Source organism: Nicotiana sylvestris, chromosome 3 (assembly GCF_000393655.2).
Source record: "Nicotiana sylvestris chromosome 3, ASM39365v2, whole genome shotgun sequence".
In the NCBI taxonomy this organism is placed as follows: domain Eukaryota; kingdom Viridiplantae; phylum Streptophyta; class Magnoliopsida; order Solanales; family Solanaceae; genus Nicotiana; species Nicotiana sylvestris.
In genome coordinates, this window is record NC_091059.1 from 146,468,694 (window position 1) to 146,495,378 (window position 26,685).

The 26,685-nt window shown below is 36.7% G+C and overlaps 2 protein-coding genes across 2 annotated transcripts; both read right to left on the reverse strand.

Moving 5' to 3' along the window:
* Positions 1 to 6,783, reverse strand: LOC104224649 (E3 ubiquitin-protein ligase SINAT3-like). The gene is made up of 3 exons (XM_009776329.2): positions 6,285 to 6,783; positions 1,299 to 1,685; positions 1 to 576 (listed from the first exon to the last, which is right to left on the reverse strand). The coding sequence occupies exons 1-3, from the start codon at positions 6,477 to 6,479 to the stop codon at positions 214 to 216; spliced, it is 945 nt and encodes a 314-aa protein (XP_009774631.1). The 5' UTR covers positions 6,480 to 6,783; the 3' UTR covers positions 1 to 213.
* A 3,363-nt stretch (positions 6,784 to 10,146) lies between these two features.
* Positions 10,147 to 25,241, reverse strand: LOC104229369 (CLP protease regulatory subunit CLPX1, mitochondrial). The gene is made up of 15 exons (XM_070171067.1): positions 24,418 to 25,241; positions 24,162 to 24,223; positions 23,858 to 23,958; positions 23,186 to 23,265; positions 22,109 to 22,159; positions 21,416 to 21,490; positions 21,233 to 21,310; positions 20,230 to 20,286; positions 13,706 to 13,776; positions 13,513 to 13,612; positions 12,713 to 12,817; positions 12,423 to 12,485; positions 12,112 to 12,234; positions 11,157 to 11,312; positions 10,147 to 10,314 (listed from the first exon to the last, which is right to left on the reverse strand). The coding sequence occupies exons 1-15, from the start codon at positions 24,943 to 24,945 to the stop codon at positions 10,246 to 10,248; spliced, it is 1,719 nt and encodes a 572-aa protein (XP_070027168.1). The 5' UTR covers positions 24,946 to 25,241; the 3' UTR covers positions 10,147 to 10,245.
* Between the last annotated feature and the right edge of the window lie 1,444 nt (positions 25,242 to 26,685).

Here is a 26,685-nt window from a genome sequence, read left to right on the forward strand (position 1 = left end):
TACAAACACAAGAAAAAGTAACATGGTTATTAACAATTGATACAACTAAATCTTCAGGACAATGATATGTAGCCGGGCAGAGCATGAATTTGCGACGGTACAAACAGATTGCTATCTGTCTCTTACACCCACTGTCACATGCACATACATCCACAGGAAAAAAATAGGGGAGGGAAAAAGTAAAGGGAAAAAACAATCACCCCGAAAGATAAATTAGCTACAGAGATTTGGTATGCACACTCCACCCTCTGGATTTTGCTGTTCTTTCCATATCCTTCCAGTAACTCGAAGTTTTAGCTCCTTTCGATCCCCGCCAGAAAAGAAAAGTGCCATGTTACGTTGGATTATAAGACCATCATGACTGTCCCTGACCTTGCGGTGGCTATCTCGAATACTTCTTGGTGTTCCCTCCCATATGAGCTTTCTACCATTCGCACCTACTTCGAGACTATAGCTGTAATTGCGTGCCTCAGTCTCATCCCCCATAAATCGTAGAAAGGCCATGTAAACAGGGGCCACTCCAAGCTGGAAGGCCTCAAAGTGGAGACAAAAATACTGCCCAAAACAATGGAAGACCTGAGAAAGGAGCAATAAGGTTTAGTCAATGAGAATGTACTTAGGATACGTCAATAGAAATATATGAGAGGAGAATTTTTCTGGTTCCACTGTCTTAAGAGGCAAAAGTGGAATTATTCAGAATGTGTGCCACCATAAGATGTCTAGAGAAAGTTTAAAACACATCATGCCTCAGAACTCTTCCCTAACTATGTTGTATTTGAATGTATCAAAGTAAAATGTACACCCTTTAACTCATAAAAGGCCAGTTTTTCTTTTATTTGAGGTCAATCATAAGGAGCACTTTTGTTTTAGGTGATAAGATGCACTTGTTCATTCATTGTTTTCAGAAACTCAATACCCAACTAATAAGAACCTTTAACCTTTCAATAAAATGATAGTATAATATTGTCCAACACATTCCCTAAAACAGAATCTCCAGGAACCAATCAAGACCCTATAAAAGAGAAGATGAGCACAGAAAGAGAGAACAAGAAGATAATGCAGGGCATTACAGCAAAAGCTACAGAATGTCATAGATTAATCTGGTTATCCAAGTTTTCCAAATTTGAATAATTCATCCACAGAACTTTTACAGGTCTATTAGTCAGCTAGTTGGGTGGATGAAAAGGAAACTTAAAAGCTTCATTATCCAAGAAAAGCAATGAAAAAAATGACACATGATGTTCATCGGTCACCATTATCGTTGAACTCCAAAAAGTTAAAAATATAGCTGGACTTACCGTCAGCATCCATGTGGCATTTTCTACTTCTCGAGGATTTGACTTCACGTAACGGTGGTTGAATGTGCATCCGGTGTGCATATCCACTTTATGATCATCTCTTAAATGTGCAACCAAATAAGGGATGTCACCGGTCACTGAGCACTCTGATCCAGCATATGGGCAATTGTATGGTCTAAAATTGCACAGTGCCTCATGCTTGAGCTTACTGTAATATGGGAATATTTCTGGGCACCCCAAAGAATAATATTTGCAAGGGAGTTCAAGTGACTCTGCAACCTTCTCAAGTGCTAAGCACCTTATATCACCAAGTTCTTGTCTGCATGTAGGACAACGATTATGCACCCTCGTTTTGCAGGTAGAACAAAGCGTGTGTCCATTATGACACTGCAAAATAAACAAACTTTTAAGTCTTCACCACTCTATGTACTCTAATTTAAAGACTAAACGAACAAAAGCATCGAAGATTATCATTGGTCACTCACTTTATGCACCAAACTATCATACAAAAAAACAGTTCACTCACAGCAACGAGAATCTTAAGGAACAAATGTTAATAAACAAGAAAAGCTATAGGGAAAGGAGAAGGCACATATTCATTAGTGGTTGTACAAGCTCAACGTTCTCTAGGCACATGCATTTCCGCTCTATCTGATGTAGGAAAGCAGGCTGCTATAAGATTTAGCCAGCAAAGCCTTCTTTTACTAATTGACAATAATTTGGTAGGCAAAGTATCAGTGACAAATTTCCAGCTTGGTCCCTACAGGCATACTATAAATGAAACAAAAAGACAGCATCTATATATGCTGAGGAGTTTCCACTTCTGCATATAGAATTCCTAGTGCGTTCAGTATTAAGTAATGTCGAATGTCAATCAAGTCACCTGAAATAACTATAAAGAATCATGTCACCTGAAATATACTCTGAGATTGTACCAACTGACAGGCTTACTATAAATGAAATAGAAAGACAATAACTATATATGCTGATGAATTTCTACTTTCAGCATATTATTCCCAGTGGTATTCGGTATGTCCTGGAAGGGCATAGTTGAATTACTCCCAGCGCGAGTACACCATTTATAACTTGTTCAAGAAAATTTGGATATGACTACAGAGAGTGAAGTCAAACTTATCTATTACAGTTTGCCCAAGAAAGTTTGATGTGTCATTACAAACACATCAAACTTATCTTACACAGTTGCTTGTCCATCTCCCTAAGTCTCACTTCCTACCCATCGAGGAGGAATTTCATGTTTTTATTTATTTATCTTTGGATGGGGTGAGGGTGGTAGGGTTTATGGGGTCTGCCACAGATTGAGTGCCTTCCTGACAGAGACCTCATTTTCCTGACAATCCTATCCCATAGATGTACATCTATGGGACCAAATTCATCCAAGCTTCTAAGACCACACTAGTTTGACCCTATATAATGAGTACGATCCTAGTAAGGCTGCACAAATCTCAATCAAAGAAAATGAGCTTCAAGGAGCAATAATAAGCAAAATATGACTAACCAATCTACACAGCCGGCAGATATGACAACAATATAACTCCCCTACAGAGCTTCTATACTAAGTCCCTAAAGGGAGAGACTAATTTTATTTGTTATGTGATGTCGAGGTCTGCTTGCACACACTTGCACAGTTCAATCAACTTCGTATACCTCCAACTAGCACAAGTATTAAGATATGACTAAATTAGGCCATGTCCAAATTATTTGTGTAGTGGCTAATTATTCTTGAAGCCAAAGTAAATTGTGTGGAGCCAATGTATTCTTGTAGCCAAAGAATAAAAGTTCTTTCTTTTATAATTGGAGACAAAGAATATTCTCTTGTAAGTAGGTATCTCACTTTGGAATGAATTCTCTATGAATACCTCTTTCAAGTTAGGAAATGGCATCAACATCAGGTTTTGGAAGGATAGATGGTTACAAGGGACTGTCCTAATGAATGAATTCTCAGACCTTTACCAGACAGCTAATGATCAAGATTCCTCTCTCTCTCAGAATTGGCAAGACAATTGCTGGCAAATCCAATTCAGAAGGGACTTCCAAGACTGGGAAATTCCACAGTTGTTGAGTCTCCTGGCTAAATTAGAGGGATACTCAGTCAACCACAACATTGCTGACAATATTAAGTGGATGGATGGCCTCTACTCAGTGAAAGCAGGGTACTCTCATTTATGCTCAACTAATGAAATCATTGATAGATGGCCTTGGAAGTACATCTGGAAGACAAATCTTCCCCCAAAGATCACTTGCTTCAGCTGGATAGCCCTTAATGAATCTTGTTTAACACAGGACAACCTTAACAGAAGAGGTATGCCAATTGTTAACAGATGTTTTATGTGCCGGCAACATTCAGAGTCCAACAGACACTTTTTGCTACGTTGCTCAGTTGCCTCAGACATATGGTGCATGTTTCTTTCTATCTTTGGTCTCAGTTGCGTCATGCCACAAAGCATCAGAGAAGTCTATGAATGCTGGTCTGGTTGGAAAGTTGATAGAGTCATCAGGAAAGTCTGGCAGATGATCCCTGCTTGTATCTTTTGGTGTGTCTGGCCAGAAAGGAATCACAGATGTTTTGATGGGATATCAACCCCAACACACACACTTAAAGCTAGATGTCTCCTTTGGTTATTTAGTTGGCAGTATTTAGCCCCTGTAGATTGCCATATTAACTTTTTGTATTTTGTAAGCTCTTTTGCTTTAGCCTAGTATTTCTTTTCCTTTTTGTATCAAAGCTGACTCTTTCCCCTTCTTGTACTTCTTGGATCTTCTTGATGCCTTTTTCTATAAAATTCATTACTTCATCAAAAAAAAAAAAAGGTATCTCACTTCATTTTTATCCCTCCCGTTCTCAAATACAAATTTCTGTATTCTATAACATTCCTGGTTCTGTAATTAGTTAAAGAGTTCAATACATTCCATAGAAACACTTTTGAGTGAGCCTCTATGTAAGTGAATGTAGTGAGGTTTCTAGAATTATTAGAGTTTTATCTCTAATTTTGTACACTCTTTTGTGTAACTGTCGATATAGTAGAATTGCTCCTCTCAACCCGTGGGTTAGGTATCACTTACCGAACCACGTAAATTTGTGCCTCCTTTATTTGCATTACTTACCGTCACTATCGACTTGCATTGTGTTTGTTATTGTAGTAGCCTTATAATGACAATACATAGACAAAAGTCATGTGAAACACCAATCTTACTCAAATCCATAAGAATGGAATAAAAATGTGTCGATATGTCAGCATAATAAGTACCTTAACCGTACGAAGCATGTAATTGCTTCAAGTAGAGTCTATTTTCTATTGTCCTCTTCATATACAAGGCCTTCAATTTTTCTCACATGCCTTTAACAATGGTTTTCTGAAGCGCTTCACGTAAAACCTCATCAGAAAGATTTAATATAATACTTGATTTTGCCTTTATTCAATGCTAGCAAACACCTCGTCCATCATTTTCTCTGGCTTATTCTCCTTTTCGTGTAGCGCCAAGTTTATCAATCTTGGATTACGATAGCTTCCATCTTAAGCCGCAACATACTAAAACTTGCATTTCGGTCAAATTTCTCAACATAAGTCTCTATTACCGTCTTGGTGACTGGTAGGACAACCTGGATTAACTTGGCACTAGTACCAATTTGTAAGGATCAGGATTCCGGGTAGTGTCATTTCCCAACACTATTCTTGTGAAATATGTTAAACTCTCTAACTAACTATAAACCCGAGATAATACAAAAGATTTGTAATTGAGAATGGGATGGATAGAAATGAATAGGGAAACCATGTTCTTGGTGTCCAAATTTTTTTTAAAAAACTTTTATTCTTTGGCTCCAAGAATACTTTAACTAAACACAATTTACTTTGCCTTCGAGAATACTTAGCCACCATTTGCACATGGCCTAATTTAGGTCATATCTCATAAGTCGACACAATTTACTTTGGCTTCAAGATACTTGGTATCCGGTGTTAGGTAACTCTCCCATCAACGTTTTAACAAATAAAAAGAAATCACCCTCAATCAAGCGTTACTTGAAAGTCAGGATAGATACCACTCTCAGTTAGTACTTTTTTTTTAAGCAAGAACTCTTAATCGTTTGTATCCCGTACCCATGGGCCTCAATAAGACAATGGTCGGATTTTACAAGCTGCTTTGATTGGAGCAAGTTAAGAAAGATAGCTGAAAGTAGCATAAGGAAGAGAATTTATGGATGGAAAGAGGTCCTTACTTTTTTTTCAAGGTTTCGCAATTCAAAGTCAAATGATGCTTAACATTTTTTTAAATCTATGCTACAATCTGAATTATAGTTTTCACCCACTTCATTGACTGCTGGAAGATACCCTTGGATACGAGGATCTGACTAACCTTTCTCATTTACCTACTCATCGAAGGATTCAAAATTAAAGTACAGAATAAGGCTGATATGTTTAATGGACAGGCATGAGGCAGCAAATCATCTCTCCTCATATTCATAAAAGATTTAAGTAAGTAAGCCAATTGCAGAATAGTCAAACTCAGTTGCCGTCATTTGGCAAACAGTCAAAAGTAATATCGCATATCCTATAAATTATAATCTGCAGTCATTTTCAAGAACTCAAGCTGCGGCAAGTTGATTATAAATTGTTCAATCTTTATGAAATTGATAAAAACCTAATCAAATTCTCAAGGCAAACTTCCATAATCATCAGCATACCACAGTCAAACTATCTGCTTTACATCTACCAAAAGTTTTCACAGTATTCCTAAAGGCAGTAGAAAAAGCACTCGAAATTCTAAAGAAATCACCTTTAAGGTAAAACAAATAGCACAAAGATCAACATACCGCTTCCAACGTATTTGCATCATTATCCATCAATAGAACAGTAAAAACTAATAATCGAAAAAATTCAAAGACCTAAAAAACAGACGTTCATAAAATGGACAAAAATACTACCAATAGGTAATTTGAAAAGTCAAGAGAAAAAATAAAAAAGAGAAGACCTGATGAATAGGAGGGTACATAGAATTGGTGCAAACGGGGCATTCAAGTAATTCATGGACACTGGTAGGGGCAATTCCGGAAGGAATAATGTTGTGAGTTTTTGCAGAAGAAAATTGATGCACAGAAGAAGACTGGATCTCTTCATCTTCTATGCCATCAGATAACGACACACACTCTATACTCTCCATTTCCATTCCTTCTTATCAAATTCAGAAAAAAGATTCAATCTTTTTCTCCCCACCCAATAATTTACAAGTCACAAATCGCATGTTTCAAAATTCACATTTCTTAAAAATAGAATTTGAAAGAAAAAAACTGGAAAAAGAGAGAAGAGAAAGGAAAGATAGTTTTTTTTTTATGGATTCTGAGGAAGAACCAAACCAAACAAGCCCTTTTCCTTCCCTGAAAAAGAGGTTCTTTTCTTCTCTCTCTGAGCACCTGAACTTTGTGTGAGAGAAATGAGGATCACCGTTAAATTCCCGACATAAATTGTTGTTAGATCTTTATCTGACGGCCAATGATTTTTCCTAATTGTTGCTTTTGGCGAATATTTAAAAAACAATTATTGCATAACCTATTTGATGTGATTTTTTGGGTTCAACTTCAATATGCAAATTCCCAATACAGCTATTTGGCGCTTATTGTTTTTCCTTTTTGGTCTTTTGAAAATAGTATATTATCCGTATTTTCTTTAACTGCAGATAGAAAAATAAAAATTACTTAATCCCTCTTTTCCAATTGACGTGAACATGTTTGATTGAGCACGAATTTTAAGAAAAAATAAAATTTTTAAAATTTGTGGTCCTAAACAAGCCAAAATAGGGTACAGAGTATTTGTGTGTTTATAAAAGTTTCCCGTTGAGGGTAAATTTTGAAGTTTAAGCTAAATTGTTTCCAAATTTAGAAAAGGGGTCATTCTTTTTGAAACGGACCAAAAAAGAAATGGTTCACATAAACTCGAACGGAGGGAGTAGTACATTTGATATTTATATCAATCTAATGGATACTTGATACTATAAGTTATCGCATTCACTTATAATTTAAGTATAAGTATATATATATATATATTTCCTCTCGTATATTTACTTGTTTATATTTGGACCCCTTGAGAATTCTGACTCCACCACTAACTAAAACATAAGTATGACTTATGAGACTAGACTTGTTTAATTTTCTTATCATTAAATATGGTTATTTTGCGGTGGATCTATTAAAAACTATTAAAAGTCTAATAACAGCATGATATACATGCATTTATGGATTAATTAGGAATTAAGTCATACCTCGGTACAACTAATGATGTTATTATTACCCATTTTATTTTAGCAACATATTTAAAAAGTCCAGCAACAAATAATTTTAAAAGAGCCGACTTCTTTATGGACGGTGGGCTGCAGGTGAACAAAGGGACAAATGAAAAAAAAAAATCTTTTATTTCTCACCGTTCTTGTTTAAAATTTCATTTAAAAAAATATCGGTAAAATTCGACTGGAATTTAAAAGTATATGACGCAACACAACAAAGTGGAAGGGATACGTTAAGACTAAGTCCTTTAAATAAACAAGATACTTAGAATCACTAGGCGTTTGACCATAAAAGAAAATGCGAGATATGACAAAAATACTTTTTAAGTTAAATTGAAACTCATCATAAAAAATTCAATGAAATGTATAACCAAACAATATTTTGAAGATGAGTTTCGGAAAAAGGAAAAAAAATTGTATGGACAAATGGATCTGCGAGTTTCCTATAAATAAGAAAATTTAATTGTTATCGTCTGTAGTATTAAGAAATGATAGTATAATAGAATAATATACTAATTAAGACAAAATAAATATGAGGGAGAATGATTTTGTTATTTCTTTTCTTGGTATATTTTTTATAGGGTCAAAAGTTCCCTATTTATAAAGGTACAAATACATTCAAAGGTTATAAATAATGTACTTCTTAATTGAGTACATGAATACAAAGTAGGTTAAATGGACAGACAAATGCATTCCTCTCACTCACATGCATTCATCTCATTTATAACAAGTAGAGAGTTTTAAATGTACAAAATCAGAGAGTATTTTCCTTTAGGGAATAAATATAATTTGCAACAGAGTGTATGTATATCGTTTTTGTCACAGTTTCCATGCAATCTTAACTTTACTAATATTTGGCATATTCTTTGGAACCAAAAACAGAAATTTTGTGGGTAGAATCATTGCCACTGTGGGCCTGTGAGTGTCAGTGTTATTTGCCAATTTATTTACTTCTCTTGCATATATCGCTTTTTCAGTTGCGCAAAAACAGAAATAGCTCTGAAATGCAGCCAACTGATTTTCTATGATTACCAGTAGTCGCCAACTAGAACGATATTCATATTATTTTTTAATAACTCAAAATTCTCGTGAGCTAACGACAGCCGGCTTAAAGCTCGACGGATAAAAGACTCACCTATTTATCCTTCTTCAGTTAAATATTAGACTTCTATTTGCAAAAAAAAAAAAACCGAATTCATAACATGCAACTAATTCACATATGCATTGTGCTCTTACGAGCGAAATATAGTTATTTAATCAACTATAAATAATTTTTACGGGTGACGTGTCACAAGCTAACATTTTTGGATTTTCTACAAGCTTGAATAAAGGATAGATAGTTCAAATTACTCCTTCCATCCGAATTTATGTGATGGTTATGATTGGGCACAATTATATATATTTTTTTAAAAAAATAAAAAAATTAGAACTTGTGATTTACAATAAGTCATAAATATTTGCACGACTGCAAATCATAATACAATAGGCATTAAATTATTACGAAATATAAGAAATAGACATCGTTTTTAACTGACTAAAAAAAGAAAGCCACATAAAAGGAAAGAGAGGGAGTATAAAACTAAGCGTGGGTTCGTGTTTTTTTACGCGACTTTGAGTTTGAACCGAAGGATAAGCACCCTCAGTTATTATTTTGACAAATTTAACTTTCATTGGTACGTATCTTCATGATAATTACTAAGTTAATCGCATAAAAAATGTCTAGAAAGGCAATGGTGGGGAAGAAACGTGGACTGGCAAAAAGGGAAGACAATAATTGGTGCACGAGTTTGGTAAATAGGAGTCACAATAAAATTATGCAACTGCTTACACCTAATCTTTTACAAAAGAAATCTTAGTTCAAACAGCTGCCAGAATGTACCAAAACATATCATTTTATACACCTCATTACTCTGTCCAATTAAGGTCCCCACCCAAATTGCTATCATTATCATTCTACGTGCAATAATCAAAACGATAGCTAACTACAACTTACAGCTCTTCTGTGTCTTAGCCCACTGGATCATATAGTGTAGTAGGGTGTCTTGCTTTTCCCTCGCCGAAGGTCTACTAGAAACAACCTCCCTACATTCACGGTATACGTACTCACTACCCATCCAGAACTCACTTGTGGGAATATACCGTGTTTGTTGTTGGTGATGCTGGTGGAGTGCTTTTCTCCACTTAAACACCAAGCTTTTGACTGCGTTAAGGTTCGAACTAGTGACACACACCTAATCCACCAATAACATGCGCCTCCACATATCATGTGTTGCACTTTTACCACTAGGCCAAAGCCCGAGGCCATTCAAGCAAATAATTAAAGATGGCCATTTGGAGAAACCGTGTTACAAACACTATGATATAAAAGGAATGACCGAAAAAGAATAAAAAGTTCCTCAGTCCTTCAACCCTTTCTAAATGATGACTAGCACATAAGAGCATGGTCAGTTCAAATAATGGCCAAGAGGAAAGTTGAGGAGGATGGTTCTAACTTCAGAATTATAGCTGGAGTAGATCAAAGAATAAATAGCAAGATAACAGTAAAACACAACAAAAATGCAGTATGAAAGCACATTGAGCTTATTAAATTAACAATGTTTATTTGAATTTAGAATACTGTACACAAGTGAGACCAGAAATACACCTCACAGAACATTTACAAAGCAACAATGGAAGGAAGCTCTTGTTCCGCCTCATGGTCTCCGTCAGACCCCTCCAGGTTTGTCTGTAGTAGCACAACACGAAAAACGTTAAGGACTTGTTTCGTTTGAGGTATAAGATGAAATATGCATGGCATAAAATTTGGAATTCCTTATTCAGTGTTTGGTGTGTATTTTGAATCTTGCATAGTTAATCCTAATATAATTTAATACACCAATTGGTGTTTATTACATAATATAGCAGGGGACAACAGTACATGAATTAAGTAATATTACATGGATTAAACACAGAAGACAAAATTACCCCTTGTCTTTTCCTCAATCCATCATCAACACCCTCTACTAATCTCTCATTCTAATCCCTATATTACTAATCCCTGCACTACTAATCCCTATATTACAATCCCTGTATAATTGTTTGTTAAGCAAAGGACCCTTAATAGTATGATTTGACATTGTATTTAGAACAAATGTTTGGTTGGTGAATAGAAAATATTTTCAGAAAAGAAAAGCACTCCCATTAAAGATTAATAATAACATTAGCATATCAGAGAGCATTTCAATGAAAATTTTAAGTAATAAAGATTAATAATAATGTTTAAGTGTTAGCTGAAGTAACTAATATGAGGTTAAAGGTTTAATATAGTTGTTAGGAAAATTTATAACACCGACTTGGTGTTTGTCAATGAAACTTTTTGACTAACTGAAGAAAAGATAGTCGTAACTCCTAAGGAAAATGACATCTGCCGATAAGTGAGGGAAGTATTTTCTCCCTTTTGAAGGAAAATATATTTCTTGGAACATGACTTCCTCCAGACGAAATGCCTGACTTCCTAATGGAAAACATTTTCCTGAAATGATTTCCATCATATCACATATATCCTAGATCAGGAGAGGTTAAACTAACCTCATAATCCTTTGGTCTATTCTGTGAAAAGTGGCGATCAAATGCACCCTTGCCATAAAGGATTTTAGCCCCACATCCTCGCCCCTCAGCTCCGACAGACTCCTCATCAACTACAACGGCATCTATTATGTCATCGCCTGTTCTGACATCAGGAATCTGCAAACATACAAATTAGAAATATTCTACTGGAAAAGAATGAAAAAATAGAAATAAAAGATAATTGTGGTATTGATCGAACAAGGCAACACACTACATCTTGTGAAGAATGTATCCCACCAGGATTTAAAAAAAAGGGCAACCCAGTGAACTAAGCTCCCGCTATACGCGGGGTCCGAGGAGGGGCCAGACCACAAGGGTCTATAGGGTCTATTATACGTAGCCTTACCCTGCATTTCTGCAAGAGGCTATTTCCACGACTCGAACCCGTGACCTCCAGGTCACATGGCAGCAACTTTACCAGTTACGCCAAGGCTGCCCTACGCGGCCTCCAGTTTATTTTAAATTTTGTTTTGATGGTTCCCTCAAGGTTTTGATTAATTGTTTTCTGTTAATTAAGTTTACAACTGTTTTCAGCTAAAGCTTTCATATATATATTCAGTGACAACCAAGTATTTGTCATCAACTCAGAGTACTCTGTAATATTCAAATGCACAGAGTTGAACCTGCATATTCTAAGTACAATTACAAAGATGTGCAGAATTTGAGATAAGACCTCATAGTTTTTTTAACACATTATGTTTAGTAGATTATCCCAGTCGGAGAGAAATACCACACAACGAATCGTCGAGTCCTTATTTTTTCAGTGAATATCATAATGCCAAGTACTGTGGTTTACACAATTAGTAAATTCATTTCAAGATCAGCATACAGCACCTAAAGGAACATTTCTTCCAAGCAGCCCTCACTATATGATGTATGTCAACCAAAGACAGAGATAGAGAGACGAATTACACACCTCATACATAGCATCCATCAGGAGGCTCTCCAATATGGATCGCAATCCACGAGCACCAGTATTTTTAGATATTGCTTTCTTAGCTATCAATCTTAACGCATCTTCAGTGAAATGCAGCTTTACCTGAGAAAGAAGTCTCCGAGTATGAGAAAAGTAAGTTCCTGGTAATAAAAGTAAAGGAAAACCAGAAAAGTTCCTTCCTGCTCCTTGCCCAAAGAAATAAAATGCGAGCAGGATCTGAAAGAGATAAAACAATGCAAATGCATCTTTATGCATATACAGAGAAGTTTCTTAGAGAGGCAAATACTCGCCCCATTCATTTGGAACATCTTTTTGTACTGCTTCCCTAGTGCATTTTTTGGCTCAGTTAGAACCTGCAAAGAATCAAAACAGTGAGAAGGGAACAAACAATCTAGATTTGGCATATAGTCTCATATTCTGAATGAAAATCCTAGAAGAGTAACCCAAAGGCATAAATAATGTCCAACCATGTCCACCTTATTCAAACAAACAAAGAAGAACGGCTTTCCATAAAATCATAATTATGTGCATAAAGCAGTTAGTACTATAGAACCAAAGTGACAGAAGACATTAGCATTACCTGCACAAGTTGATTCTCCGTTAAAGCTGACAGATTAACAAGGATGGGGAATCGTCCAACAAACTCAGGTATCAGACCATATGATATTAGATCACTACTTTCAACCTGCATAACAGGAGAATTATGTAATAGGATTAGTAAATACTTCAAAAAGTTACCCATCAGAAAAGAAGTAGATAAGCAAACTTGTTTGTCTTTTTTTGTTATTGTTGCAGCTAAATTGGCCATAAAATAATCCATTTATTTAAAAGATAAAACTTAAATATTTAGAAACTACATGAAAGTACTATAAGTCAGAACCTTTCCATATCAAAATGACAAAAGAAATATATTTAAAAATCTAAGTGAAAGATCACTTCTAATGGAACATGGAAAAAGAAGTCTGCCATGAAGCGTAAGGTCAACCATTTTGGGTAAGAGGAAGTAAATGAAACACAAGCACATACAACTCCCCATCTGCAAAATACAACAAGGAGAAAATCGAATCCCAGTAAAAGGGTGTTTGATATGCAGGAGAATAATGATAACTAATAGTAAAGACACAGTTTCACATCTTGGCACATTAATAAGTTACTATCTCAGTTCATGTTGTTGCAAATATTTGACTTCATCTGATGCATATGCAACTAAATTTATTGGGACGATAGGCGTCTTAGCATTTACATAGTCATCAGTTTTTTACTTCAGATAATATGGTGCTACATCTATGATAATGCAAAATACAACCACAATCAAGCTAAAAGTACTCTTAGTATATACGCTCTGGGCGGTCCGCCAAGCTGCAAGATTGAAGAACTTACTATCTCCAATAAAGATGATGTCACAGCAGCACTTGTAACACCACCAGTCCTCATGTTTGCGCGAACTGGTGCACCGAACCCTATAGAAGAATCTTGGCGCCTGAAAACATCAACAAGTATATCTTGCAGGAATAAGGTAGATGTCAGACTAAATGGAAAGAAAATAAGAACTACAATGGGCAAGTAGTAAGACCTCTCTGATATTGTTTTCTCCAAGTCAATGAAGGCACCACCGCATATAAAGAGAATATCTTTCGTATCAATCTGTAATGACATAAATAACAAGGCTAATAGAATTTTTTGGCTCAAAGACACATCTGTAGAGCATCAAACCAACAATATAACCTAGCATGGCAGAAGAGGCTCAAATGGGCGTCCAACAAATAGGAAAAGCGTAAAGAGTAAACAAAATAAGTACAAAATTCCTTATCTTCTTTTTTACAAAACAAATGTCTTCTACCCACACCAGAAGGCTAAACAAAACAGTTAATATATCTCACTTATAAAGACAGTAAATGATACACAATTGCTCATCGATGGTAAAGTAATTCACACTAAAGAACTAAGAACAACAACAAAAAGTTAAAAAAGAAAAGAACTGTCTACTTACTGATTTTCTCTCTCTATTTTCTTGAGCTCTCAGGCACACTCCCCGAGGAGCCTGAGAACAAGGAATCTTGAGGATCCATAAACACCATGAGCATGCTCACTCAATTCCGACCAACCCTCTGAAAACAGTTCCGACAAACAGCCTCTCACGCGCCGCCACGCGCGGCACTTTCCGGCGAGCCAAACGCCACGCGCCGGCACGTGAGCTCAATCCCGGCCACTTTTCAAAATTTTTGTTTTGGACAGCATGATCGTTGGGAAATTCCGAGCACACCCATACAACTTTTTCTGAATTTCGACAACTTTTAGTTTTTCCGGTGGCGGGGAATCTCTCTCTGTCCAGAATTCTGGTTTTTCTGTTCTTTTTTTTCAAGCTCTATAGCTCACGGTGATACCGTCCAAACAACCCCTAAAATTCCATAACCTGAGCAGCTGTTTAGTACAATATGGGAGACAACAGGATATACTTCAACGCAGGATTCAAATCTTTTGACATCACCAGATGGAACTCCAACAAAGATACTTGGTTTGAATGGGTCGAGAGAAGCCGCAACATGATGAGAAGATCATCCATGGGTAGTAAGGCAATGGAATGGATATGTTTTGCACTTAAAGAAGCGTCGACTGATCAAAACAATCGAGTGATGAGATGGAAGTACAAGGAGCAAATGACAGAACATTTCTGTACTAGGAAATTTAACGCACATGGAAGATATATGAGTATTCTGTCACTGAAGAGAGAAGGGAGGTCAGTGATTATAATCCCAGAGTTAACTTTGAATTCTGGCTGGAAAGACATAGCAACTAAGATAGAGAGATTCATATCCACCAAGTTGAATCCCATAGTACCACCCAGAAATACTGTGGAAAATTTCTCTTATGCCCAAGCAGTTAAGGAGAGTAAATGGCAATCCAATACTCTTCGAGAGGCAAGGGTCAGCACGAACAATGGCGATATCACTGTTTTGGAACCTACTGGAGGAGAGGACACAGGCCTACTAAAAAGATGCATTATCGGGTCTTTAGGGAAAGAAATCAATGAGAGACCCACTTTAGCAGATATAAGGCGATGGGCTAGTGCTTCATGGAACAAAGCATCCGGAGTAAACATATATGAAATGACAGGAAACATGTTTCTTTTTGAGTTTCCAAACAGATTCATGGCAGAGCAGATTGTGCAAGGAGAATGGAGATGGAAAAAATACAAGCTTCATCTGGATTGGTGGAATCATACAGCTGGTTGCATTCCAAACTCACAAATTGAGGAAACATGCTGGATTAGAGCCATGGGGATTCCTTTACATCTATGGTCACAAAAGATCTTCAAAGAAATAGGAGATCTCTGTGGGGGTTGGTTAGCTACAGAAGAAGAAACTGATCTCAAAAACCATCTTAAGTGGGCGAGAATCAAAATTGTTGGTGATGGCAGAAAGACTCCCAATGAGGTGGGGATTGAAAAAGATGGTACCAAATTCTTCATCCCAAACTGGGCTGAAAGAAACACACGGTATGAGCTAAACACTGGTAAAGGAAAAGCAAGTGGACAATTTACACAAGGTTCAACTTCGATGAATCAAAGCAGTAAATTGTCAAAAGTCAAGCTGAGATCCTATGGCCCCGATATGGCTGCACAAGTCATTTTTAATGACCTCTCGTGTGAGATCTCTGATGAAACTGGGCTGAAGCCCTATATCGAGGAAATGAGAGGCCATTCTCAATCGGGGGCAAAAGAGTCACCTCCAGGGGATCAAACCTTTAATGTGAATCGTGAAAGTATGCAAAAGGAAACAATTACCAGTTGCAGTCAGCCAGAAGGTGGAGTAGATTTAGCAAGATTGGAACAGAAGGAAGGGGAACAAAGCATAAACTCAAAGATGGGGAATGATCACGTGGGAAGTACTTTGGAACATCTAAAGCAATTTAGCCCTATTCAAGAGTGGGAAATTGAGGAGGTGAATCCTTTAGCAGTTCAGCAACACAATCCATTATTGGATAAAGACATGGATGCAACAATATGGGTCCATCAAAATATGATCAAATTGGGGAAAATGTTTGGAGTAGATTTCCAAGGACATGAAGAAGAAGCACTGGAATTGTTAATGCAAATTGACAGCTGCAGACAGGTTAGAAGGGTGGAGACAGAGTTGGAGGTGAAGAAACAAAGATTCAAAGGATCACTGGAATTAAAAGGTTTGACTTCTTTCGATGTCAAATTCAAGAGTGACGGGAAAAGGAGTAGGGGAAGAGATCTATCAATTATTTCTATATGAGGATCAAAGTAATTTCCTGGAATGTAAGGGGTCTAAATGATAAGAAGAAAAGGGAGATAATAAAAAGTCAAGTGCAGAATTGGAGGGCAGACATTATTTGCATGCAAGAAACATAAGTCGGGGGGGATATCGAGGAAATAGTCAGGCAAATATGGGGTGGTAGATGGGTTAGGTATGCAAGTTTAGAAGCTAGCGGCACGAGAGGGGGGATTTTGATGTTATGGGATTGCAGAGTATGGAAAGGGGAGGTGTTACAGACTGGTGCATACACTTTGACGTGCAAGTTTGACGCTCTTCTACAGAATTTTCAATGTCACATAACAGGAGTGTATGCTCCAAATTGTAGAATAGAAAGGAAAAAAGTATGGAATGAAATTGGTGCAGTGAGGGGATTGATGGAAGGTCCTTGGGCGGTTTGTGGCGATTTTAACGTTACAAGGTACCCTTCTGAAAAACGGGAATGCTCAAGGAGGTCCAGAGCGATGGTGGAGTTTTCGGATTTTATAGAAGATATGGAGCTGATAGATCTTCGACTTGAAGGAGGAAACTTATACTTGGTTCAAAGGGGACAATCATACAGCGGCTTCAAGAATTGATAGATTTCTCATTTCAGAAGAATGGGATGTAAGGTTCAGAAACATCAAGCAAACTATCCAACAAAGGCTGATTTCGGACCATTCACCTGTGGCTCTAGACTGCGGTGCGTGGGAACAAGCTAAATCATACTTTAAGTTTGAAAATTGGTGGCTGAATGTGGAAGGTTTTGAGGACAGAATTAGAGAGTGGTGGGGATCTTTTGAATTCTCAGGAAGACCTGATTACATTTTAGCTTGCAAGTTAAAAGCTCTCAAGGGCAAGCTAAAAGGATTGGAGCAGAAGTTACGAAGGCAATTTGGGACTGCAGAAATCAAAATTGCTAAGTCAACTAGCAGATTTTGAGACAACGCAACAACTAAGAGCGTTGACAGAGGAGGAATCAGTCAGGAAAGCAGCCACTCTAATGGAGATTGAGGTGCAACTCAAGAATGAAGAATTTGCATGGAGACAAAAATCAAGAGCTTTGTGGCTCAAAGAAGGGGATAGGAATACAAAATTTTTCCATCGGACTGCAAATGCACGCAAGAGAAACAACAACATTGACCAAATAATGATTCGACATGAAGTAATTGAGGATCCAGAAAGAATAGAGAACGAGATTATTGATTTCTACAAGGAGCTATACACAGAACCTGAACAGTGGAGACCAACAGTCAATTTCGAAAATAGTCCAAGCATTTCTGAATCGGAAAGGGAGTCTTTACAAAGTAACTTTGAGGAACAAGAAGTGCTGAGCAGTTTGAAGATGTGTGCAAGTGACAAGGCTCCAGGTCCAGATGGATACACAATGGGTTTTTTCAGAAAGTGTCGGGACATTTTGAAGGAAGATATCATGGCGGCTTTTAACAACTTCCATTCACAGGAGATGTTCGAGAAAAGCTTCAATGCAACATATATAGCATTGATTCCAAAGAAGACAGGTGCGAAAGAATTGAGAGATTTCAGACCGATCAGTCTGATAGGGAGCTTCTACAAACTGCTCTCAAAAGTCTTAACTGAAAGACTTAAGAGGGTGGTTGGGAAACTTGTTGATGCTCAACAAATGGCGTTCATCAAAGGAAGACAAATAATTGATGCAGTCATGATTGCCAATGAAGCTGTGGATTCAAGAATAAAAAAGAAAGAACCTGGAATCTTATGCAAATTGGATATCGAGAAGGCCTATGATCATGTGAACTGGAGCTTCCTACTAAGAATGTTAGAACAAATGGGTTTTGGGCAAAAATGGATTAGATGGATGAAATTTTGCATATCTACTGTGAAATTCTCCATTCTTATAAATGGAAGTCCTAAAGGTTATTTTCACTCACACAGAGGTCTCAGACAAGGTGATCCTTTATCTCCATTTCTATTCATCATAGCCATGGAAGGATTGAGCAACATGATCAAAACGGCTAAAGTCAGTGGATGGGTTAAAGGCTTTGAGGTAAATAGAAGTGGGGCTAATAATCTAGAGATCACACATTTCCAATATGTTGATGATACTCTAGTCTTCTGTGATGCTGGAAAAGACCAACTTAGATTCTTAAGGATCATTTTGGTTTTATTTGAAGGAGTATCAGGTTTACACATTAACTGGAGAAAGAGCAATATTTTTCCCATTAATGAAGTTAATAACATGGGGCAACTGACTCAGATATTGGGAGGAGAAGTTGGGTCCCTACCAACTGTTTACCTTGGGATGCCTCTTGGTGCAAGATCCAAATCAAAAGAAATCTGGAATTCAGTCATAGAAAAGTGTGAGAAGAAGTTGTCAAGATGGAAATCGCAGTACCTATCATTGGGGGTAGGCTAGTTCTAATCAACTCAGTATTAGACTCTCTACCTACTTACATGATGTCTTTGTTCCCAATTCCAGCAGCCATTTTACAGAGATTGGACAAACTCCGAAGAACATTCCTCTGGCAAGGCAATAAGGAGAAAAAGGTCTTCCATTTAGTCAAGTGGAAGACACTAACAATGGATAAAAAACAAGGTGGATTAGGGATAAGGACTTTGAAGAACCAAAGCAAGGCTCTTAGAATTAAATGGTTATGGAAGTACTCTAAAGAACCCCAATCTTTATGGGCCAAAGTGATTAAAGCAAAGTATGGTGAAGAAAACAACTGGGTGTCAAAAAAAGTCAGTACATCATATGGAGTAAGTGTGTGGAAATCCATCAGAGAACTTTGGCCAATAATGAAGAATCACTCCTCTATAAGAGTGAACAACGGAAGGAACACATCTTTTTGGAATGATAACTGGCTAGGAATGGGAAGCTTAAAGGAAAGATACCCAGATATGTTCGGTTTAGCACAAAACCAGCATAAGACAGTCGCTGATATGAGGAGTTGTCAAGGATGGGAAATAGCTCTAAGAAGACAGCTGAATGACTGGGAGATAACAAGATTAACTGATCTCTACAAAGAGCTGGAAGCATTCACAGGACTACAGGAAGGTTTGGATTCAATATGGTGGAAGAGGCACAACAAAGGGATTTACCGTGTGAAGGATGCATATAAGATTTTGAATCATGATAATCAACAGGTAGACACATGGCCTTGGAAACATATATGGAAAACAAAGATTCCATACAAGGTAGCCTGCTTCACTTGGCTACTAGCAAAGGAGGCGGTTTTAACCCAGGATAATCTCATAAAAAGGGGAATTTCTCTGTGTTCAAATGTTTTCTGTGTGGGGAAAATGCAGAAACTGTCAACCATATGTTTCTACACTGCAAGATTACAGACCAACTATGGAAAATCTTTATTAGTCTTAGGGGTATTTCTTGGTCAATGCCATTCAGGATTAAAGATGTCATTTATAGCTGGGAGGAAGCTGGAGCTGAAGCAACGAGCAGAGATAGATGGAGGACCGTTCCGGCATGTATTTGGTGGACAGTCTGGAGGGAAAGGAATACTAGATGTTTTGAAGACAGAAGCAATTCACTGCAGAAGATCAAACTCAATTGTATTCTTTTATTTTGTTTTTGGTGCAAACAGATGTACACAGAAGATACATTGACAATCATAGACATACTAGGATCCTGCTAGGTCTCAAATTAGAATATCTATAAATTCTCTCTATGTAAATTTGGTTTTCAGTGCAACCTATGTACTGATTTTTATTATATATACAATAGTTACCAATTCAAAAAAAAGAACTAAGAACAACATTTTTACTTTCAGGACTTCCCAAATTTCTCTTGAAAATGAAAGAAACATCTTAATCCCAAAAAGAAGTGCTTTTATAACCATCTTACCTGAATATTATCCCCTCTAGGGTGCTTCCGAGCTCCCTTCTCCGGCACATTGACTATCTGCACCGGAAAGCTCATTATTGTTACGCTGGGTACCAAAAAACTCAATATTTTTTCTTTTGGGATAAGTATAACAGAAAGCTCATTATAGTAACAAACAAATGATGCAACCATTCATTTTTCTAATCATAGAAAACTGAACTATAGATTGTAAATTGATCTGTTATAGTAAGTTCGCAGACTAAGATAGTCGGGCCATTATCACAGAAATTCTTTGTCACATCTAAAGGTCATTAGAAACCATACCATCCTTTTTCGAATGCTTTGGAGACACAATATTCAATCAATTCTGACAAGCATCATCAGAGTAGAGAAGAAAGAGGAAAGAATTGTTAGCACATGCAGACTGTAGCGAGAAACCAAAAGGCGATGAAACAGGTATCACGGCCACCAGCAATATAAATGTTAGTTCATAGTTGATGAGCCACATTCAGCCAGTCAGTGGGATCTAAAACCTAGTTCAGTAAGACAAAGCAGCCAACACTAAGCCTCCAACTCTCAAGTTAGTGATCCATCCATAACAGCCTGGTAATTTTCATATGCAGCTACATCTCATTTCAAAGCAAGTCACCCATACGAATCCTCAATTATCATGCTGTTCCTTTTAAGTTCATCTTATACCAACATTCACTCTCATATAAATATTTCTGGTCTTACAACTATTTTATAGAACTTACGTTTCACTTTTGTGGGTATCCTTCTATCACATAACACCCCGGTAGTCCTCTCCATTTCAACCATCTACTTTTATCCTATGTGTAACATCTCCGTCCATCATACCCCAGTGATTTTCGTATACAAAAGCTTTTTGTCTAGCTCTAATCTTAACAGACCAATAACAGTCAAAGTTGCTTCTGCATTTGCGACATCAACTAATACCCATATTTGATAAAAGTTGTGAGGATTGATTCACGATTAACAAGCAAAAACTAAGGTGAACACTTACTGTTCCTTCAAGCATCTTCAACAATGCCTGCTGGACGCCCTCTCCTGAGACATCCCTACTGATGTTGAGGCTTTCAGCCTGGAAATGTCAGTATAATAGGAATCAGCTAAATTGACACATGAAAAGTCGCCAGCGAAAGTTTAATCTGAAAAAGGAAAGTATAGTCTATGAGCTAACATCTACCTTTTTCGTGATCTTGTCAACTTCGTCAATATACACTATGCCTTGCTGAGCAGCTGCTACATTATAGTCAGCAACCTGAAATAAAATCAGACCAGAATAATCAAAGGATAACATATATCAAGGCTAGAAATCACTGGAAAGGATGCAAAACAATATTATGTTCCCACTAAAAAGCAAGAACATCTCACAGTAGTAACCAGTTTTCTTTCCTCCTCCATTCCTAAACCCTAAATTCGATATTGCAGTGATTGCTGGTGATGAGTTAATTAGACACACAAAACAGAAAATTACTATAAATACAGAAATGAAAAAGGTTGCAATTGGTACTATAGACTTCTAGCCACCAAATTGCTTGGAGAACAAAACATCCTATAGGCTATATCTACTCCTTTTACTAGGATTTTGTTACAAGTTTGAAAAAAGCTAGAACTTGATTTGTCAGCCCCCTCCAGTAAAATAGAAAATATAGTAGAACATTTTCTTATGTCAGGGGCATTATCTGTCATATTCAGCAAAATCACCAAATAAGCACTTTTCTGCATCACATTGGCTAGAATTAAAACCTATGCTTAAATTGGCAAGGATTAAAAGATAATATTTCTTCTTCTTTTTCCGTGTAAAATACTCTAAGAAATGAGATATGGGAATAAAATAATAAACTGAGATTAAAGACTGAAAAGGTATAGTACTTACAGTAAGGAGCTTATATAGAATGGATTCAACATCTTCCCCAACATATCCTGCCTGCAAACAAAAGTATTGTCATGAATGGGAACCAAAGCTCTGGGACTCCCATCAAGGTGCCAATTATTTCTAATAGTAACATCAAATGGTTTCTGCTATTCTACTTCTAGAAAAGACCATCAAGAATTAAGTTTTGGGAACATGGTAAGCAAGGATTTAAATAAACATACTCTGAAAATTAACTTAGCCACCAGGGAATTATCATTGTTTAAACTCAAGATAAACATAGATTAAAATGGGCATCTTGTATGTTCATGTTAGCCGAAATTAGGATATTCAAGTCTCATTCTATCTATTTGCAAAGGTATCAATCTCTTGGAATGAAAAAACAAGGTTTTCCCAATTTTAGTCCTAATGGACATAATAATAATAATAATAATAATAATAATAATAATAATAATAATAATAATAATAATAATAATAATAATAATAATATTTTGAGCTAGACTCGTGAAATTTCATAGTTGTTGAATAGTGAAATTCAGGTGTGACGGAGCAACTAACCTAATCGTCATGAGATTAGCTATTCTTTATTTCCATCTTCTTACAACTTCACTTTTCTAACATTTTCTTCTCATCTTATCAAGAAAGACTCTTTTCTCATCTTGCCTTCAGCTTCTAAGGAGAACTGTTTCAATGACTTTGTCCCATCAAAGCTTCTCACATGCACCAATCTACTACATGGCCTTAAATGACAACACCAGCACTTACAAACATTCTCATCTTCAATAGATGAGACAGGTCTTCTACATTTACAATGAATCAAACTGCAACAAGCTCAATTGCAGCCCTGAGCTAATCCAGATTTCCCACCCTCCACAACCTAAATCTGACCTCAAACAGACTATTCGGAGACGGTTCCTCAGGCTTATGGGGTCTCTAATGTTCAAACAACTTAACATAATGCGCAAAAACAACAATGCATGGAAGGGAACAAGATTTAGACAAAAATTGATCTCTTGCAAAGATTATTAAGCTGGGATAGATGTTTTCTATCTCTATCAAGGTGACAGGATAACAACATACCTGAGTTAGTGTAGTCGCATCTGCTATCACAAATGGAACGTTCACCAATCGAGCCAAGGTCTTGGCAAGTAAAGTCTTCCCTGTCCTTGATATGACACCAATATACACAAGTGAAAAAGTAATATTTTTAACAATTAAGGATCATAATTTTAGCAATGATAATGGCAATAGTAAAGCTCTATCAATTCATACCACCCCACCCCACCCCACCCCCACCCCGACCCCGGCCTACCACGAAAAAGAAGGGAATCCAAGATAAGTTGAGGGCTAAAAGGATAAAAAGAATAAAGGAGAATGACGCTTTTAAATTACATGATCATTAGTCTTAAAGCAAAATCATGTGGCCCTCTCATCATCACAGTTTTAGCCTTAATATACGAAGTTAAATCTGAAGTATCTATTTATCAGCGCACATGTTTGCTTTTTGACATTATGAAGCAGACAATGAGCATTAGCTTGAGTCCCTCATACCACCACTACAAGTGAATAGCACTTCTCACTGTCTTTCAAAAAATTTCACAACTAATAAGAAAACGAAAGCAGGAGAAGGGGGAAAAAGATTTCTCTGCTGATGAATCTAAAGTTCCACTACGCAACAGGCAAATTAGTCTACAATGCGTTTTTACCACACTTTAGACTTCAAGAAGCACAATGGATCATTATAAAGATTACCTGAACCTGTCGGCCCCATTAAAAGGATGTTACTCTTCTCAAGCTCCACGGATTCATTTTCTGCTCCATCTGCCTTTTCACTACTGTCATTTCCTGCGGGCCTATGTTATCACATTTAAACAATAGCATTAGAAGAGTAAAAAAAGTGGCAAATGCCTGCATCAGGCATTTCCATCTCTGACTTCCCACGGTCCAAATAACTTCATAGCGCATGTTACAACTCACACGTCAGAGGTAAAACATAAAGTACAGGGAAGGGGGTCGGTGAAAACAATGTGGAAATTATGCAGTGATCAAAACTAACCACTTATGTGAAGAGTCATTATATATTCTCTTGTAATGATTGTATACGGCTACAGACAGAACCTGCAATCACAAATTGAATTACAAAATGATAAAGGAAGTCACTCCAGCAGCTCAAGAATAGTGCTTTTTTGTTGTATTAGTATTGTAATCAACAAAGAAAGCATAAAAACCACAAGCTTAACTATCTTTTTATCTACACTCAAAAGGGTACTCAGAATTATCAATTCCAAAAGAGAAAACTCGAAAAAGACTACCTTTTTAGCTCTCTCCTGTCCTATAACAAACTTATCAAGCCCTTTACACAGTTGCTTGGGTGTAGGAAAATGGGCACCCAAATTGGATCCACCCCAAGACCCATCTTTCGACCCGGAACCAAACCCACCTCCAGAACCCGGCCCGGGACCCCCTTCCCCTTCACCAGCCTGAACAAACTTGACACCTGGACGAACCACAATTCCCTCACCACCAGGTGGCTGCCAAATCTCAGGTGGGTCCCCCCCGTAGTTACTACTAGAAGACATGCTTATTTTCCCTTTGTTCTTATTACTCTTCCTATTTGAATAATTCTGTGAACTCTTGAATTCACCAAGAAATGAAACAGGCTTAAATAAAGAAGAATTATGAGGAGCAGACGAGTTTGAGAGCAAATTGTCCCATTTGCTGGTTCGGGTACATAAATGGAAATTGGGTAAACGACCCGTATGAAAATCATTGATGATGAAGTATCTGAAGTGGGTTATAGCCATAGAGGCTCTGTGTTTCGATCTAAATGCAGCTGCCATATGTGCTTAGTTTAAAAAAGTGAAAATTCAGTAGGAAATACTTTCTTAATATGTCTGAAGAAGAAGAAGAATAGAATTTCAAGATTGGAGCTTTGTGGGAGAAGAGAAGACTTTTGTGAGATTTGGGAGATGACCCATCAGACAAAGAAGATCCGAAATTGAGAAATTGTTTCGTGGGAATTTGAGATTGAGGTTTTTAGAGAAGTGAATGATGGAGGAAGGAGGATTTTGTAGAGGAGTACAGAAATATCCGAACAAGGAGTGAAAGCAGGCAAAGAAAATGAAAGTTTTAATTTGGTAGGAAGGACAATCTTTCCGGAATATCTATTTTTGGCGCATCCTGCATGATTCTATGCCAAGTAAGAAACGACGTCGTACCGATTCTCTAAGTTAGGTAGCTGACGGGTGGGCGTGGGGGTGGGGGTACAATGGTAAATGATTAAAATATATATATATTACAGCCGATTTTAATAGGTGCAGGACATATATTTGCATATAGACTTCTCTTACATAGTCATAATAGTCATAGTAAATTGGTATAGTTTAATACTACAACGACAACAATAGAGGTGGGAGGGTGCGCAAATATTATCTCCTACCTTGAGAATATAGAAATGATATTTCTTATAAACAAATTGGTGTTAGCTTAATGTTGAATAAAAAAATTTCGCTTTGATAATTTCATGGAGTATTAAATTCATATCCTTTATTCAGATTTTACCTCTTTTACCAAATTTGTATATTAATGGTGCATTACAATTGCTTCATTTCATTCAATACTTGTAATCTTTTATCAACAGAAATATTAAGTAATTTTGTTAATCAAAGTGTAAAAAATGAGAAGAAATATTTTTGTTTTTGTTAGAGTATAAATGGTTATATCTCATAATAGTTATCGTATATCAGCAAGTTATGACGTATACATCATCTATGTTGTTAGACCATGATAAAACACAAAATCTTTATGTGCAAGAGACTTTAACAGGAAAACTAGCACATTCTCATTATTCAATAAGTTTTCCTAGTTAAAATTTCATAACTTAGAGGCATTCAAGCTACCATTTTTGGGACCTGACACGAATTGATACCAAATGCTGGTAAAAAAGCATTCGAAATTAAAAATAATACTACGAAATTCTTGAAATCTTCACTTCCTTTTTTTTTTTTTTTGAGAGAGAGAGAGAAGGTAAACGGCTTATTTAAATTTTCACTTTTCTTTTCCCAACTTTGCTAACTCAAAAACTTGGTTAACTGAATTCCATTTTCTGAAAGGGAAAAATAGTTCAGCTTTGTCACGATTTGGGGTAAATGCATGTTGAGGGAAGTGGGAACCAAGAAGTGGTTAGTAAAGTTGTTAAAAGGTTGGTTAGAGAATCAAGAAGTAGTCAGATCATTCAGTAGAAATGGCGTGGGGTAACCACTTTTTTAATGTGGTATTTAATTTTTATATAGCTACTACTCTATTAAAATTAATACGAAAAGACAGTTTTATCCTTTCTTCATGAGTGCTGTGTAAAAATATTAAAGATATGATGTCCTAAAGTTTAACAACAGAAGGTACAAATACAATACACTTTGTCCTTAATATTTACATTGCACACATGAAGTCAAGGACACCATGTCCTTAACACTTACACTGCACATATGACGTTAAGGACATGATGTCCTAATGTTTAACATCAAAAGGTGCAAATACAATACAATCATGTCCTTAATATTTACACAACACTTATGAAGTTA